This window comes from Triturus cristatus, chromosome 3_2 (genome assembly GCF_964204655.1).
Source record: "Triturus cristatus chromosome 3_2, aTriCri1.1, whole genome shotgun sequence".
Classification (NCBI taxonomy): Eukaryota; Metazoa; Chordata; class Amphibia; order Caudata; family Salamandridae; genus Triturus; species Triturus cristatus.
Genome location: NC_140584.1, coordinates 755,154,089 through 755,173,531, shown reverse-complemented (window position 1 = coordinate 755,173,531; position 19,443 = coordinate 755,154,089). Strand labels below are relative to the sequence as shown.

Below are 19,443 nucleotides of genomic sequence, written 5' to 3'. Positions count from 1 at the left end.
TGTCACTTCCTGTGCAGAAAGATTATGGGAATTTCAGTGATGCTGCTTTCTGTGCTGACGTATGATGGGAAATCAAGTGATATCACTTCCTGCTCAAATAAATAAAGTCCTCTTGCTTGGCTTTTTCTTTTAAAGTCAGTTTTGATAGGAAACCAGTGATGCCAGTTCCAGTGCAGGTGGATTATAGGAATTCCAGTGATGTTACTTTCTGTGCAGATTGCAATTGTCTTTCTCTTCAAAAGTAAGATAGCTTCCTCTTTTTTTCTAATTTTTAGAATTGTATGAAATATTCTCCTCTGCCTCCCCAACGGATCTTGTTCTTTAATTATCCCAACTACCATACTCAGTACTCAAAACTACTGTGAAGCTCTTTTTCTTAATGCCCCTGAACACATCATCCAACGCCTCCAATGACTACCAAGCTACACAGCTGCCTGAATTGCCCTGTCTTTTACCTAAATATTCTTCAGTATCTTCAGCACCTAATACTGGCCTCAGTCTCCCCTTGAGAAGAGAATGTGGCATATTTTTTTAGTCTCTGCTGCTCGCCTCTGGAATTCTCTCCCTTTTCATCTTTGCTCACAAGCACGTTTTCTTCCTTTCCATGTATTGTTGAAATCCTGGCTATACAGCAGTTACAATATAATTCTTCTCTGTGCCCCTTCTCTGTTGCTTTACCATACATTGTAATAACAGACTTCACAAAACCTGAAGAAAAATAAACCTGTGGCCTATTATAGTAGAAGGTTTGAAATGACACTCATGATGCGAGGAATACCCCTCCCTTCCTCAATTCATTAATGTTAATAAGAGGGTCAAATTACCTATTAAAATGGGCACCTGTCAATACAATCTGATCTTTCATATATCATACCAAGGATTGATTAAAGATTGTTTATGTATGAGGATTAGAAGATGTTTTAGAACTCAGATTATTTGCTAATCTGTGCAGCTAGTAGGGAAGCTGAAACATGGCAGTTGAGCGGAGATGTGCTAATGGGTGCGCAAACAGTACCTCTACTACCAGAATAACGAGACCGTGGAAGATATTACTGGTTATTAGCTTTTCCTGCGGTATCATAGTAGAGGGATGCTTCAACAGAAAATGGTGGCTTACTTATTATATGAATGATTGTCTTAATGTGGCGAATTAATCGATATTGATGCTGAATAAAAGCTTCAATAGGCTTAAGCCTGGGTATGGTTAAATGTATGGAATGATAAGAATCAAGGCTAGAAGAAACTACTTAAGCTGAGTAAATCAGAACAAATTGCAGGCTAGCATTCGGGTACATTTCTGATCCAGTGAATACTACTAGGTAGAGCGCCTTTATCTTCAAGATTGGACATCTCTCTTTCAGGTACTCTGGTCATAAAGACAGAATATTCAGTCTGGGTATATTTGGCCATGTATAGGGATATTTTTCCCTCCCATCTACAGACCACAGCAGAGTGAGCAAAAGTGGTGAGTAATAACAGAAGGGATAAAGAAATTAACCACAGAAAGTGGACCTTTCTCCTTAGGATGAATGTAAATGGTTTAATTGATCTTGATCATTGACAGATGTGAGGGTCTCCAATTAATATGCTTATGGATTCCCTTGTGTAATACCCTCACAAATTCCCTGCCTGTAAATAATGTAGAACTCTCTGGACCATCTAGTGTCCTCACTCCTCTCTGGATGCCATTGTAACAGGTGTCCATGCTGAGTTTTGAAGCAGGGCCTGGTGTACAGCTGGGCATTCTACTTCTAGTGAAGTCACACAGAAAGTGATGAGTGTCTTCATTGTCTAAGCCCTGGCCAATAACTAGCACATGTTCTGATATCCGGGGATCCAGAGAGGAGGAAGGACGCTTAGATTCGCCCCTGACATACAAATCTGATTGTTTAATCCAAGTTGAGATTCAGCCTCAGCTCTGCAACCTACAACAAAGAAAGACAAACACAGGCTAGACGTGCAGCAAGCCAAGGACAAAGAATCAGGTATAGAGAGAGTGACATTATAAATGACACATCCAGACAGATCCAGTTTCGTGATTGACCACTTGGAATTTCCTCCAGCATCAGATGCGTGGTTTGTGCTTCAAAAAATAATTAAAATGCTAGATGAGCATCAACAGGTGCACAGACACATCACACACAGAGAATGGCACGCAAATGTTCTACTACAAAGAGCCAGAACCTGTCACCACAGTTTAATCAATACTAAAGACTTTTCAAGCAAGCAGAAACCTAGCAAAGACATTTTGAGAGACCATGCAAACGAGCATTTAGGAACATTCATTATCTTTATTGTGGGCACAATTTAGGGCCTATAAGTGTTGAACTCTGAGCCCACTAATTTTGCATCTTTGCCACTAGAGAAGTAGCAAGTTGGTGCGTTTTTATAGCAAGTACCACAAGAGAAGACGAATGGTCCAGAGGACAGACACATACTGCCGGGCAATATTTCCAGGAGGATGGGAAAGATTGTTAAGCACAACTTTGAAGTGCCCGTTAATCATTTGCTTGCACAACACTGCCAAGCAGTTAGCAGAACTGACTTCCCAGCAGAATGTTTCTTGGCAAACAGAGGTTTTGTCTCCACAAACCTATTTCCTTGTTTTCCAGACATCTTTGTCAACCCTACATCATGTAATGTAGTTTTATAGGTCATAGGTCATACAGCTTTCCAGTCACCCTATTCCTGTGGTGAATTGGCTCCTTACAACCAATTTATATTGTTTACCAGAAAAGTAACAGTCCAGCCTAACTACGTGTTTCCTCAATAGAAACATTAGCAACCACAAACATGTTTGTCTTATGGGTTCCCAGCAGCTTTAATATTTATGTTGTACATGTTCCAGGGTCCGATAAAGTAAAGTAGGGCGACACGTGATTTACTCTAAAGTCCAGTGGAAGCAATTAGGATTGTCTTAAAAGCTGTATAACCATTTAATCAGGACAATAAAGAAATGATTTGCAAAAATCTTAGAGCTGCCAATGAGCTCTTTGGGATGTCACTTCTGACCTATTGCTTGACAAAGGTTGCTTCTCTCTGTTTCCACTGAGAAAGCATCCCAATCCAACATGGCCTACATGTCCTTAGTGCTTTTACTAGTTCCTCAAAGCAAGATAGTCCGCTGTCAGGTTAGTGCATGTTGGTTGCAAAATAATTAGGGAAAAAGTAATTCCTATTTCCATCTCACATTTGCTAGATATTATCAGATGGTGTTCGCTCGCCTTTCATTAGTAATATATCCCCAGTTTTTCACATTTTTATGTTATGCCTTTTGGTTGGTTATCATCTATACATGAACGGGGTTTCTCTTAGCCAAATTATTTCCCAGCTCGATCTCCTTAGCTTTTGCTCTGACCAGATCCTATGCAATTCATGTCTGGTTCTGCACGTTATCCTGCTAGGCTGCGTCCCTCATAGTCCATCAAGGTAGGCAGGGGTAGTACCTGTATTCCCAAAAATCAAATGTAAGCTGGTGACACCGATATCAGTGGTAAGAATTTACAACTCCCAATACAGTTTGTATTTCTGAAGTTGGAGAATAGGGTGTTTATGTAATTCGGTTTGGAATTTCATCAAATAAAACACTAGCATCAGTAACCCATTTGTGTTCTCATCACTGACCAATTGTGTCTCTATCCCGTTTGTAAGAAAAGGCAGGAATAAGATTTAATGTTCTAAAGAAGAAGAGTAACGTTAATTAATTGAAGGATACGTGCCGAAGCACCATTTGGCTATTTTTATATTCACCGTTGGAGAGCTCAGCAAAACTGGGAATTCTGCGGAGTAGTTTACTAAAGGTTTTTGCGACATCATCTCTGAAGTAAAATAAAAGGCCCTGATCATAAAAAAATAATTGATGGCAAGTTCGACTTGTAATCGGTCTATTCATTTACTGTCCCTTATTTCGACATTTTGTTTGGTAAAGAAACTGACTAGCAGTGCTTGATTTGAGCCAGTGGGAGCCAACAGCACTAATTATTGAGGTCCGGCACTTATTTTTCCTGAACAGCCCCTTACCGAGAACAAGAGAGGAAAAAACACACAAAGTCGGAAGAAGGAGGAAGAAAGTAAGTAAGTAAGTAAAACCGTCACAAAGAGAGAGAGGATGGACATGCAAGCGTGAGTTAAAGGGGAACGGGGTGTTTGACAGAGGGCTAAAGAGGCATGAGGTGGGTTGAAGCCTTGGCATTTGGCGTGCTGACATTTAATAGCGCGGGCGGCGGGTTCCTGAGCAGAGCCTCGAGCACGTGCACTCATTCTTTTACAAGTTCAGCACTGCTGACCAGTCGCAGCCGGTATGACTCGCTGGTGGTTGGGGGGGCACGCGTGGTGGGGTCACACGGAGGATGGGTCGCGCGGGGGTGGGGGGTTAATTTAATTTTTTTTTTTTTTTTTAACTTAACATCTCCTTCGGTCCCATGTCATGTCATGTCTCCTCTCTCCTCTCCCCTCTCCATAGAGGAAGCAGACAGTCTCCCTCCCCTCCCCTAAGCCAATCACAACACTGTGATTGGCTAGGATGCCGACCCGACAGGCGTCTATGGGGAGGCCATTTTCTCTATGTAGTCTGCATTGCATGCAGAGTGCGTATAACTGTTTTGGTCGGCCCCGGGGCCCACCAACAGTCAGCGCGCTCAGAGTGAGCAAGCCTCTCCTCCCCTGGACTCCTACAGGACCGCCCACCCGCCACCAACCAGGCATACTCTTCTGCTTTCTCCCAGTGCGAGAAGCAGAAACATAAAATGGTATATGAAATACCATTTTATGTTTCTGCTTCTCGCACTCCGAGAAAGCAGTGGGGTGAACTTCTCCACCCACATGTAGGTGCCGCCCCTGCTGTGCTGACTATGCCCTGGCATGAATCAGCTGCCTCTGGATTGGGGTGTTTGGCACACTGGGGGAGCTGTTCTGGCTGTGTTGTGCCAGAGGTATGTTATCCTCAATATGCCTTTGTGTGATTCTCAACAGTGGCGTAGGAACCGGGGGGCTGGAGTGGGGAGGGCAGCAAAGTGTCTAGCTCTGCCACTGATTCTCAACCACAGCCAGTGACCCAGGTCAGCACATTGTCACGCAGGTTCTGACTAGAAAAACATTTGTGTGTCTCGTCATTTCTCGAGGCCTTTCCACAGGTGGCAAACTCTTTCACAACGTAACACAGTAGGAGAGTGTGCTTCCTCCCATTAAAGGAGTTCCTGCGTTGCATCAGAAAATTATCCTTCACACATTATTCTCGCTTGATACCGTATTATTTCCTCCTGTTATTAAGGTTACATATTAAGTGAAGGGGGTCGGAGAGAAAACTTTTACTATTCTTGTAATCGAGTTCAGAATGCTACATGGTAGATTACAGAGGCTTAGAAATGAACGTGATTTATTCACTTCATTTACATCGATGTGTTATTCATTCAATCACGTTTTTCATTTTGGAGTAGATTAGATTCAGGGTAAGTAATATATCCGCTGAGGTATTGCAATAAATGCTGCACAGTGGGGAACACTGCCGTGTTTACAGAGCAGGGTAATGGTTGCGTCATTTCAAAAAGTATTTTCCAATTCCAGCTTTCCACTCTCCTGCTGGCTCGCCCAAGCAAGGTGGCTCCGATCGCACGTCATATTTCATGATGCACTCGCATCTTATTACACGATGCAGCATATTTCACAATACAACTCGTAGAAGTGCACTCTGGGCGCATGGATCGAAGATAAACTACGCAGCGCCAGTGCGCCCATCATTTCTCATAATGCACGCACTCCTGTTGATTATTTTTAAAACGCTAACACCAAACAAACCGTGCTATAGGGAAGAGAGGGAGGGGCTGGGTAGCAGCCTGGGCACACGTGTTGTTCATGTGTGGTGGTGATAGGATGAACATAGAGTGCCCACAGCAAACTGTTGACCATCCTGTTCAAGAGGATGCTTATGCTAATATCCAGAGGCGGCGAGCACAGTCGTTGCGACTCATTGGCCTGGTAGACCAGCAGGGTGCACCGTGCCTTATAGTAAATATAGAGAGAAACGATCACACTGCTACTGCTCCCTCCCAGAGCCCGGCAGGTTCAGAGTCAGTTGCATTCCCAGCAGTGAGTCCAGATTTGGAGCCGGACAGATCACATTCTTGGAGACTGGGTGAGTTTAGTCTAACTCGTTAATTTGCCAAATATATAGTTTTTAGTTCTGGCAAGAAGAATAACTTAAATTCCCCTAAACAAGAGCAGTCATTGTACAGTTATCACCAGCTCTTTGACCCCCCCCCCCCCACCCCTCACTCCCTTGAAATAGACACAATACAGTGGCCACATTAAAGCTAAACAAAACCTGCAATAAGTGCAAACGTAATACAATGATTAATATTTTTCCAGAGCAGACACACATTTGGTAGGTTACAACACATGTACTGTTAGATCTGGCATCTTTTGGCGTTTCTCCCCTGTCTTTTTCCTTTCTGATCTCCCAGTTTTTACTCTATTTTTGCTGGTTTAGTGTCTCTGTGCACTTTCTCACTGCTGGTCAGTGTTAAAGTGGAATTACTGCTGTTGTAAATTGTTATGGATTGGTATTTCCATGATTGGCATACTTGATTTACTAGTAAGTCTCTAGTAAAGTGCACCATGGGTGCCAGGTCCTGTCAATCAAATGCTGCTAGTGGGTCTACAGCACTCGTTGTGCCAGCCACACAAACAGCTCTGTAAAGGGTTCTCAGACCTGCCACTGCAGTGTCTGCAAGCAGTTTGTAACTCCCATGTCGACCTGGCAAGTGCACCCACGTGCCAGACCCTCATCTTCCTTTTCTTACTTGTAAGTCACCCCTAAGGTAGGCCCAAGGTACCCCTGTGGGCAGGCTGCAGTGTATATAAAGGTAGGACAGGTAGCGGTGTGTGTACCATGTCCTGGTAGTGAATTACAGTGCATTTCGTTTTTCACCATGAAAAGGCTATCTGTCCCATAGAATAGAAAGGGAGTTTGCTTAAAACATCTTATAAGCCTAATTTCTCATTGGGACACGATAGGGAACTAGAGTTTAGTATGCCAAGACTCAGAATGTAAAAATGCATCTTTTAGTAAAGATGATTTTTAGGTTCTGTGTTTGAAAATAGTAATAATAGATTATGGTGTAAACATTTCTCACCTAAGAGAAGGCGGACTCACCTTCACACATATTTGAACTGTGATGTGTAAGACCTGAATTCGGAATAATGAAAATGAACAATTTGTAAGCAAGCTAATATGACCTTAAACAACTCTATCCAGATTAGATTTCTCTGCATAATCCTGTTGTTTTTGTGAGCTGCAAAAAATGAGACAGTCAATACAAAATTGTAGGTTCGAGCTTGGAATATGTCCATTTGCATTTTCTTCCCGAATGGGACCTTGTGTTATGCTTCACATTTTAACCCATTCTGTTATCAAATTTAGAACTATTTTTTCTTTCCAGATAAATCCTGGATGCACACTCCTGAGGCACTGTCGAAGCATCATATTCCCTACAATGCTAAAGTAAGTTCTACGTAAATATTTACCCACTGTTGTTTCCTGAAAGATTTTGTAATGATTAATGGTTCCCTGAAATGTGCAAGCAAAAGCATCCAAAGGAAACGCTATATCTAGTAGAGAAATAGTAGTTAATCAGGCTGTCAGTATTTAGTGATTTAGTTTTCCCTTGCAAATGCATAATATGGCTATGTTAATTGACCATTTCTGAAGACAATATACCGTGACGTTTGTTCCACATGCTTGAGACTTGCCTTACATCTACATAAAATAATTGATACACTAAACAGCACATGCTTATGTTTTTTGTTTTATTCGAGCTTCTCCTGCCTCTACAGCGCTAATTAGCCATGTGTTTTTAAGGTGCAAATGCTCTATTTGTGACTATTATATGTTAAGGTTTTAGAAAGTCTGGTATTATGTTACCAAAGAAAACACACAGGGTTAGTCAAAGACAAGTGTCAAGAGGGGCATTTCAGACTTTTCCTAAACTTCCTGTGTTCTCTCATTACACTTGAGCCTGCTGGTAAGGTTTTACAACAGCCACAGAACCTCAAATGGTCACAATGTGTCCACCCATCCTCTTTTGTCATGGAACAACCAAGTGATTTAAAGAAGTTGCTAGTGATGCCTGCTTCGGTTTCTGCTGGCCAGGGACTGAATAAATGCTAGTGCTTTGTGTCAAACAGCAGGGCTGGACTTGCACTTTTTTTCTTCCTTTTTTTTTTGTCCTCATACATGGCACTCGGCATATGGCTGGGGCTGTGTGTATACTAACTGGGATGACCAGCACTTCACCTCTGCCCGGGAAGCCAAGGCCTTTTTGAACTATATATCTGGAGGTATATGCGATCTGACCAAACTCCAGCAAAGTTTAATATGCCTTAATCATTGGACTTTACTATGCCGCATCTCCCAATTTGCACTCCACATTTTAATCCGTCTAGATAAGCCTTTAACACAGTCTAGCCTACAGGTATTTTTAACACATAAAATCCATTCTCTTAATGATGGTGCCGTCGGTGTTACCCATTTCGTGCATATTTCTCTGAGTGCCATAATTATCAATGCAAATAATAGATGTGCTTGAGGTATGATCGCTATGTACTTTCTATTACCTCTGTGCATTTTCCCAAAGATAACAAGATCAAGGCTTACCTGGACTTTAACTCCTAGTGTTTTAGAGGCAAACTCACCCACCTCGCGCCTGACACTGCCACAACATGTGTACGTCATCCGCATTTTCCAACCCACACTTAGGACAGTATCTTCTCGTGCTTCCTCCCATTTTGGCCAACTTTTTTGGAGACCAATAAGCTCTGTATAGAGTAAAACCATGGTTTCTTCTTAAAGGTGCTGGTCTGATATTTGACCAAAGTGCTGCATATGATACTTGCCATAGAGTGTGGATATCAGCATCTGGTATGTCCGTTCTCCATATCTCCTCTGGTGCAGGTAGCTTGTTGTCCTCTGCTTCCACTAGCATCCAATATCACTTGGACACTTCTTTTTTAAATGCTAGATCTTTCACGAATTCTGCCGTTCATTCCGAGCTCATCTTGTCAGTTGAAAGTATTTAAGGCTTGCCAAGGTATAGTTCATTTTTGAGGCGAGTACATTCCCGGCAATGAGAGAGTTTCCTTCAATTAACTCCCCCCAAGTTGTCAGGCCCGCCCTCAATAAAGGGAGAGCTAGGATATCCGAAAGACATTCTGGAGTGCTCGGAGAATTCCAGATTGGAGCTTTACTACTGTAATATAGTATGTCCATAACTCGTTTAATTTGTATCCAAACCTCACAGGCAGGTAACAAAACTTTGAACCTGAACTTTAAAAAAAAATTGGGATGGCCATATTTGAATAAGAAAAAATGTTCTTCCTCCGGGAAATTCATTTTTAAAGCCCGTAGGTGGGGTGGAGAGTTTTGTGCATTGTCCATGAGAAGATGTCTGGTATTTTTAAAAAAGAAAGTCCAGTGATATAGTTTAAAATCCGGCAGGGCAATTCCCCCATCCACTTTCTCTTTACGTAGTTTTTTCCATGAAATTCTCACCGCCTTGTTTTTCCACACAAAGCCGGTCAGGTCACTTTGCAATTTCTGTAACCATTCTGATTTAAAATGTAGTGGTAAAGCATTAAAAATGAACGTGAACTTTGGGAGAATCATCATTTTGATCAAATTAGCTCTGCCCAGAACGGATAACGGCAGATGCATCCATGATTCTAATAAAGCCGTGGTTTCCAGATGCAGATTCTTAAAATTAATGAAGGCTATGCTATTCAGGTCTTTGGTTATTCTAACTCCCAAATACCTGATCTCTGGCTTTTCTAGTTGAGAATTTATTGGTCCATTCCAAGTCATGGTTTCTGTTTTATCTTTATTCACTAGGTAACCAGATATTGGTCCAAACTTTTCCATTATTTCCATTATGCATGGTATTGCAGTCCCAGAATTCGGTGTGTATACCATCAAGTCATCCGCGTATAGAGCTGTTTTTATTTCCCAATCTAAGTATCTAAAAGGGGTAATCCCAGTTTCAGATCTTATTCTTCTGGCCAGAGGCTCTATATACATATTAAATAATAAGGGAGACAAGGGACATCCTTGCAGAGTCCCGCATCTTATCTTGATTGGCGGTGAAAGTGATCCATTTACCACTATCCTAGCTTTTGGTAGTTCATAAATTGCTTTTATAGTATTTAAAGAAGTTGTCCCCCAAATTATTTTGTTTAACTCTATACAGGTACGCCAGCTTACTCTGTCGAATGCTTTAGCAGCATCTATCATTATAACAGTTAGTGGTGATTTTATAGTAGTGGCTATATCGATGGCTGTGACTAATTCATGTGTTGGATCCTTCACCTGTCTATTTTTCATAAAACCCTTTTAGCTGGAATGTATAATGCTCCCCAATGTCCTGCCCAACCTTATAGCTAAAATTTGTTTGAAGATTTTATAATCACTATTTAATAATGAAATTGGCCTATACGACTCACATTTTAGTGAATCTTTTACCAGGCTTCAATATTAAAGTAATTACCGCCTCATTCCATGAGGGTGGGATGGAAGCCTGGTGGACTTGCACTTTATACCATTGATCATTTCCCGGTGGGCTGCAGATTTTGGAACCCAATTTTGTTTTTTATATCCCATAGCCATTGCTGGTTCCTCTGTCACTTTATTGCACCAGGCACAGTGGGAGACCTAGTCAAAGAGAGAGAGGGGAGGGAAGAAGAGTAGAGGGGGAGAGATTGGACAGATAGGGAGAAGGAGAGAGCCAGCAAGGAATGTAAAGTGAGACAGTGGGGAGGAAGTGAGAGGGGCTGGTTTGAACATGTTTACCAGGGCTGCTTTGGCTGCCAGTCTAGCCCTATCAAACAGCCATGTAAAATGAGACACTGCGGACCTCGCTGGAACCCAGTGGTGCTAGATCAATGTTATCTCTGAGTTTAATATTTAATGCTTACATGGCTGACTTATTCTAAATTTGAAGAATGCTTTTGAACACACGAAATTAAGGGTCCACTGTAAATATTTCAATCTTCCTTCAATTTGATCTACAAGCTTCTAGCCTCTAGCCAACATGTGTTTCGTCGTACTGGTATGTTGCCTGCAACTTCATCAGGACTAAGATCAAACAAAACACAACCTATTTTGAGTTTTTATTACTTCCGCAGGAAAAACAAACAAATATTCTGATTGATCCACTAATATGCAAAGTTTTTAACACACTCAAATGTGACACATGGCAATTTGCCTCTCCATCACAAGGTATGAAAAATTCAGGGTGAGTAAAGGGAGATCCTTAAAAAATATCCCTAGTCCTAGTTGCCTGCAGCTTAGACCAACAGTATAGATCCTTTAAATTCCAAAAGAGGAGGGATGATGGCCTACAGCTGGTCCTCTGACACAATGATTCACACTCCCAGACTCTGCAAATGTGATGATGCCACCCGCAACCCCTGAGTCCGTGCGGCTGCCAGCATTTCCTCAGAAGCCTGTAGAACACCCTAACCTGCTTACTTTGAATAATTAATCATGAACACTACCAACCTACCAAAGTCCTGAATTTCATCAATTAATTGTGAGAGGGATTGTTCTATCTGAATCATGAAGCACAGATCATCTTCAGCAAATGGGACAATTTGTAAATATTGTTACCCACTTTTACCTTGTGAATATGGGAGTTGAGATTGTGTTAAGTCAAGTAGTCAAGTAGCTCCAAAATGAGAGAAAATGAGGACTGTGACGGGGAACATCCCTCGCTTGTTCATCTATTGAGCACTACGGGCAGGAGCGCACCATGCAGGTAAGAGCATCTTGTCTGTCGGGTCCCCGCCCCACCACTCCTACCTACACGGACCACTCCTGACTATGGAGTTACGTTTCAATCCATCTACCTTGCTTCTGGTATTCTGCTGCTAAATGTTGCCATAATATAAGAAGTTATGACGGGGCCTAGACCCGCCTGAATCATAATCTTCGTCAGAAACCCCTAGTCAACTCTATCAAATGTCTTTTCTGTGTCAAGTTAGAGAAGGTACATTGAGTGCCTGCCCTAGTTATCACTTTGCTCAGGTCAAGAGCCAGCCTTAAGTTATCCATTGCTTATTTATGTTTTATAAACCCTGATCGAGTGGGAGGAATCGTAGTTGGCCAGAGAGCCTCCTAGTAATGTGAATGTCATTTAGGCATCTGTATTGATAACTCTATGGGTCGATATGTCCCACATAGGTTGGGGTCCTTATAAGGTTTTAATAATACAATACTTTCTGACTCCATCATGGCATTATTGATTTTTCACAAAGTAAAATAATAGTTGAGGACTTATACCAATCGTTCCCATAAAATCTCCATGAAGAATTTTGTAAATGTGGCTGTGAACCCATCTTGTCCTGGAGCCTTAATATTAAGTGAGATTTGTATTACCATCTTTACTTTGTCAGGACTAATGAGGCTGTCAAGAACCTCATAAATACCTTTGTCAAGAGGATGAGCTGAACAGCTTGTAGATACGTTGTCTGCTCTGTGGCTGATAATGCCTGGCCTTTTTATAGATGTAAATACAATTCATGAAAACAATTATTTATGCTTTCAGACAGGATCTGTGTTCCCATTTCACAAGTTATCACCATGTGAACCCATTTGTGTTCCACAAAAACAGCAATCGAACCGGCCGTAGTGGGCACCAGGTGTTTTCCCAGTGGGCCGGAAGGGTGGGGGCCGATTTTTGAGTGGTGGGGGCTCTTTTTTGTCACTGGGAGATTGTTTTGTGGCAGTGCTGCAAAACCAGCCCCTTGTAACAAAAGCAGCTGCAGTGCTTTTCACTAGCACCCCACCACACCCCCTTCCCCTTATTCCCCTCTTCGACGACCCCCCTCCGACCTGGGGTCAGTCCAACTGAATCTGAATTGCCTGGGCTGGTTTGTGTTTACAGTGTGGCCCTGATCCTAGAGATGTTAGAGAAAAACACGTAACTTCTATTGGTAGAATGTCTCTGTTGCCAATTAGCTGTTAAATTATAAGCCTTGAGTCAGAGCTCACAAACCTCATCAACCCAACTGGTCTGTTGTTGGTTGTAGTGCAGTATTGAAATCCCCTCTCAGCAGCAATAGGACCTGCGTATGTTCTGATATACGAAAGAACAGAGTCAAAATAATTAGACTTTGGAAATGTCTAGGCCATATACATTGACTAAGTTATAGTCTTATTATTCAATGGACCTGTGATTGTAAAATATAGCCCAGAAGAGTCTTGAAAGGTCTCCACATGAGTAAAAGGTACTCCCCTTATAAAGAGTGAAAAAAGTACCTTTATTTTCATGTGAGCAGAAGAATGAAATTGAGCTGGGTACAATGGTAGTCTGTATATATCTCAGGTCAAAAAGTGAGTCTTACAAAAAAATTGCTTCGTGAACTTCTTGGCACCCAGCCATTTAAATTGTGTTTTGCATTTTAAGGGGGAATTAAGACCCTGCATATTAAAAGTTAAATTTGTCAAGTGAGCCATTACCTGTCCTGAATGTGTTCTGCATGTGGATTCTCACAATCTTTAATGTGAAATGTTTACCTCTCCACGTTTTGGTGAATGTGCAATGCCAAATATGTGTTTTTTTCCCCAATAGATGTTGTTTTCATTGTGCCTGAAAAGGGAAGGAAACTTAACTGTGAGAATGAGAGGAAACAGTGATAAAAAATGCTAAACTTGTATGCCAAAAGGCTGTAGGGGGTAACTCATCATCCATTTTCCCAGGCATCACTGGCACATTCTACACAAATATTATTATTTAGTTTTTTCTTCACCTTCATAACATCTATTCCCCCCCACCAGCAATGATAAATACAATTTAATGTCAGTAATCTTCTGAGCATCAAATATAGCCAGAAAATATTAACTAAGACTATTAACTCTTCATTACGTATAAATCTTAACTACGTCCTGGACCCTCCTGTTCAGACGTTTTGGCATGTTGTGTTCCTTTGGAGGCAAATAGGAGGTGAAAAGGAAAATCCAATATGAAGGGGATCTAAGTTAGTTGTTTCTTATCGCATTCTATATGAGGAGGCTGAACCATAACCCTTGAATGGCTGAAGGCCACTTCTTCTTGCTGTTTCCTCTGTATAAGGTCAATGCTGCAATCCAGCATGGACTGTCCATTATTAGCCATGGTACGAAGTGCTCTTTGACATATAGTCCAATACCTGTGTTTTTATGGAATCTGATTATCAATATGAACTTATCTCAGTTATTTTTTTTAAAACAATGATACTAATTCAGCCAGAAGACAAACAATTGAGGCGACAAAGTGTCAGCTTTTCATATTGATGACGTATATTGAGAGTTTATAAACAATCCTGGAAAGCAGGTGCACAGGGTGCAGACATTTCTAACATTTCTATGCATATCTAAAATTTCACACTTTCTATGAAAAAAATAGAAGAGTCTGAAAAAGGGAAAGAAATGAAATAGTAGTCTGAAAAAACAAAAGGATGAAAATAGAAAAGTCTGAAGAAGACCTGTCAGTGTTCATGTCCATCTGAGAGTGAGCCATTACACTATGGCCAAGGCCTGAACACTGCATAGGTACAAGGGAGTACCTGTTCTTGACATCTGCCAAACTGTAACATGGACATTAATGAATATGTTCTGGAAGTACGACTGTCTTGACACAGCGGTGGTTGGTGACATTAAGAAATGGTGAGGCATACAGGCAAGCTCGCAAACACACACATACACATACAGCCACAATCATTAATACACCCACACAAACACACAAATGCAATCACACAGCCACTCAGGAAGGCAAAATCTAGCTTTCTAGCAGCAGTGTGGGTGGGCGACGCTCTTCCACTTGTATGGAGGCATCGCTACTGGTGGCACACCTAATTGAATCTGGAATTATTTGAAAAAGAGGCAACAGGCAAACAAGAGAAACAAGGCACAAGATCTCACAGTTCCTAACCATTCTGCAACCTACCTTGAAGATCCTTCTGACACCAACAATGGTATAATAATTGAGAGTACGTTGGTAGAAAATAGGCTTATCAGAATAAGGGTGGAAGCATAGCGGAGGCTTACTTGAACAAAGCATCGCCTCAATTTAATGTTGGAGGGTGTCATTTAGTGGATTGCATATTGTGGAAAGTGTAGTTTTACAGTCTAATTTCAATATAGTTACATTTGATTGAGCAATTGTCTATTTTAATAAACATTTGGAGTGAAACCACCCCACTGCACTTAAAGGTGACATTTATGTGTTCTATGTTGAATGCAATATGGTGGAATGCAAACAATCTACTCACACAATCGACTCCAAAGGCAAGACACACAAAAGGACTAAAGTTGGTCTACCACATTATGCTTTTGAATCAAAGATAAGTCTGCCAACTCTTACAATACGGATGGTATCCTGAAAGAACTAGCAAAAATGATTGCAATTATGCAGGTTACAAATACCAGGCATCATATTGTCCAAAATCACAGTCCTTGTAACTATTTGTCAGGATGTTGGTAAATTGACCTTCGGGGGTATTTGAGACTGAAAATAGAATCAGTAGCACTGAAGGTTTGACTGTCAACAGGGATAGACAAAGGAAGAAAAGATGATGATGCAGCTTTCCATGTTCATCAAAATTTGGTGAAAAAGAAAGGTCATGTTTGGCTTTTTGGACTTGTGGAAGGTAGTGAGAAAGACACAATTCATGTGTAGAATTAATTGAAAGTTGGATCCAGATAATTTTTAAGATTGCATTCACCCAACCGTTTGAAATTGATACAGCCCATCGAGTTACAGCTAAGTTTTTGATGGATTATAAAGTTCCTAGAGCTATGATTTTTCACAATCTGAGGTTCCAAAATATGGTTCTCAGGATACATGATTGAGTCAAGGAAGTACCACATGTGGGTAGGTGATCGAATATCCTTTGTGAAAGAGATCTCCAAATACACAGCTCCACATAAAAAGGCCTTCTTGCAAATACTACCACTAATGAGGAAAATGAACAATAAAGGCACATTCCTTTTGGAACCAGATGATATACTCTTGTTTTTGTCTATCTGTATTGGTGTTGACTTTGGATCTTGATGCTAATATGTTTCTTATAGACATTTGAATTACAATGCAAGTCTTTAAGGTTACCTCTTTTCTTGCTGTTTAGTGAGATGTCTTTGGCTTCCTTTGCGATCCAAAAGTTCTTTTTTTTTGCTTTAAGTGCATGTATGGGATGATTACAATTATTACTGCTGTGGTAATCAGGTAAGTTCAGGTACAGTTCTTGTGTGCTAATTATATGTTACACAGAGCTCTCTTTCTTAGCTGTTAAGGTCATAGACTGACAGTTTCAACTTCTTACAGAATTGTGAAAGCGCTCCATGATTTGATTTCTATAAAAAGGTGCTAACTAGACAGTACATTACACTCCATACCAGTGTTCATCCAGGCAGTTTTTCCGGACATGTTTCTGAATCACTATCCAATTGACTGGGTTTAGCTTATGGCAAGCAATGTCTTAGATTTCTTCTGTTGCAACATGCACCTTATGAGAGAGAGATTTCACCACATCAGCCGGGTCTTTGCAGTAATCCAGTATGATATTGCCAGCTATTGAAATTAGTGGAGCTGATGGAATGTATGCAAGTCTCATTGGCCTGCTCATGATCACTTCATGGAGTGATAAACCAGTCTTTTTATCAGGAGTGCCCCTCGGTGCATCAGGACAAGTGAAAGTGCGTCAGCTTATTTTAAACCAGTTGAAGCACATGCTTTGGCCAGTTTGCTCTTGAGAGTGCCATTGACCATTTCAACTGTTGGTGAAGACGGAGGTCTGTACGTACAATGAAACTTCTGTTTAATTTAAAAAGCTGTATAGATGATTTGTAAAACCTCATTCTTGAAATGAGAGCCACGCTCTGTCTGAACCAAAGTTGGAATAGCCAATCTGGGTATTAACTCCCACAGCAAAAGCTTGGAAACTGTTAGACTATTCGATCTCCAAGTGGTATAAGTGTCCACCCATTTCGAGAACAAACAGACAATAACCAAGATACACTTTAAATGATTGTAATTTAGCATATCAATACAGTCTGCTTGGAGTGTCATAATGGGCCCTCTGATATGCCAGTATTATTCATCACTGTCAATATTTTAAGGCTCTCCTTATTTCTTTGACATGTTAGACACCTTGTTCCTATGCCTTTAGCTACACTCTTAAATTTAGAATTTTCCCAATATTTTTTAATGGTACATGACTTAGTGTCCCTTCCTGCATGACTTGGCTGATGCACCTATGTCCCCATAGGTTCCAACATTTCATCAGGAAGTATATTTTTCCCATCTTGTATTCTTTTCTTCTGACACATCTTCCTGCAAATCTCATACCGCATTTAAGGAGGTTTGAATTGAAATCATAAAGAAACTATTTACATTTTCTGCATTCTGTGCAGAATTTACTGTTGATTCCTCGTCCTACTTTTCCGAGACTACTATATCTTCATGTATTGAATAGTCTTTGGCTACTTGATCAGCATATTGATTGCTCAGTGTACCTAAGCCTTTTCCAGCCTTATGGGCAATACACCAGACTACAATCTCTTCTGGCTGCTTCTAGCAATTCAAAAATGCAAGCACTATTCTTTATTTGGGATCCAGAAGATGTCATAAAACCCCCTTTGTCACGACAGTTGACCGTAGTCATGCACATCTATAAAACCATATGGGATGTCTGTATAGATTGTCACCTTTAAATTAGTTGATAATATGCAAGCTCTTGTTAATGCTGCTATTTCTACCGCTCTGAAGTTAAATTTTGCAAATAGGATGCTTCAAGGGTTTCAGAAATGGAACATACTGCATAGGGAGTTTTCATGCTAGATATTCTATGTTCTGTGTTCTATGTAGAGTATTTGTAGAGCACAGCTGTTACTCCAAGGAGTGTCTTGAGACATATTGGTCCCCTAACCAAGAACCATCAATATGCAACCTCAGATCAGCCACTTCTAAAGGAGTCTCTTTTATGCCTCATCTTGGCTTAGTGCATAGCTCAGTAACTGACAAGCAGTCATGCTAGGTTCTTCATCAACTTGATCACCCTCCCCGCATTCCCAGGGTTTGTCTGAAATAGAAAGCAATGTTGCTGGATTCAGTGTGTTGCATCTTCTGACTGAAATAATCTCAGCAGCAAGAATGACTTGCTTATAACGTGTCGATCTGCTGTTTGATAAATGCAATTTCCTGGTTCTTGTCAACAAAATTCCAATTGAATGAGGAACATATACATTTAATGTATGCCCCATCACTATTCCTTCACTTTGCAATATGGCAACACAAACCACTGCAGCCAATTTCAAACATACTGGAAGACTTACAACTACTGGACCCAATAATATGTGATTGGATGCATGAGAGCACCATGACTTTTGTTATGGCAGTGCAGATAGGAGGCCAAATTATAGTCTGGTGTTTCCAGTGCTGTTGCACGGCACAGACTTTCTTTCGAACATTTTTATGCAGTAGTGCATTCATCACCCAACGGTACCGGATCCTTCATGTCACTGTTGGTCACCCTTACCAAAGGTTTTGCGGTCAAGGAAAAGTTTGGAATCCACTGACGACAGTAGCCAACAATTCCAAGAAACATCCGAACCTCCCTCTGAATAGTTGGTCCCCTCATTGCAGAAACAGGTTCTGTTGAGGATTCCATCACATCTTTATCTGAGATAGATCACTTCTTTTTACACTACTGCTTTTTGACGATCTAACAGGGCAATTGTATCAAATTTACAGACCTCTTTTGTCTTTGATACAATAAGTATGCCATCTGTGTACTGCAAGAAGACTTAATTAGGGGGCAACCTCAAACTTTCTAGATTTTCAGAATTTGATTAAAATTGTAGGGACTTAAGTTATACCCTTGTGGAATTCTACACCATATGAGAACTTTATTAATAAATTGGAACACACAAAATATATTGTGATTCCTCACGATGAAGAGTCGCAACAAAAGATTGACATAAGTCAGTTACTCTATACCTTTCTGCATTTGTTGGGATTTGAGGCAACATTACTACTGAATTTGGTGCCACAGGACATAGAATGACATTTTTGTTTATCTTGTGGACATCCTTTATGGTTCTCCACTTTCCAATCGGTTTTCTTATCTCCATCACAGGAGAGTTACAATGACTACCAAGTATCTCTTGGGAATTCCTTGCGCAATCATTTTCTCAATCACTGGTTTCATTTCCTCTCTGTATTGTTCGTAAGTTTATACTATTTAGTGTTGAAGAAAACTGCATCTGTTCTCACTTTTATTTTTACTGGCTCAGCACTTTTTATCAAACCAATCTCTTTTCCCGAGTAATCCCATACGTCCCTTGGAATCTTTTGTCACAATGGCAACACCATCCAGTGAGCAGTAAGTCACAGAATTCATTTTTCACTAAAAGACTCTGCC

At 40.8% G+C, this 19,443-nt stretch overlaps 1 protein-coding gene across 9 annotated transcripts in view; it reads left to right on the top strand.

Moving 5' to 3' along the window:
• Nucleotides 1–19,443, top strand: part of GULP1 (GULP PTB domain containing engulfment adaptor 1) — a 1,880,853-nt gene that overhangs the window by 1,257,804 nt on the left and 603,606 nt on the right. For all 9 annotated transcript variants that reach the window (XM_085648825.1, XM_085648833.1, XM_085648826.1 and 6 more), the window contains one exon: nt 7,437–7,498. In XM_085648825.1, the coding sequence (XP_085504951.1) occupies nt 7,437–7,498 (62 nt within the window). The remainder of the gene's footprint in view (nt 1–7,436; nt 7,499–19,443) is intronic.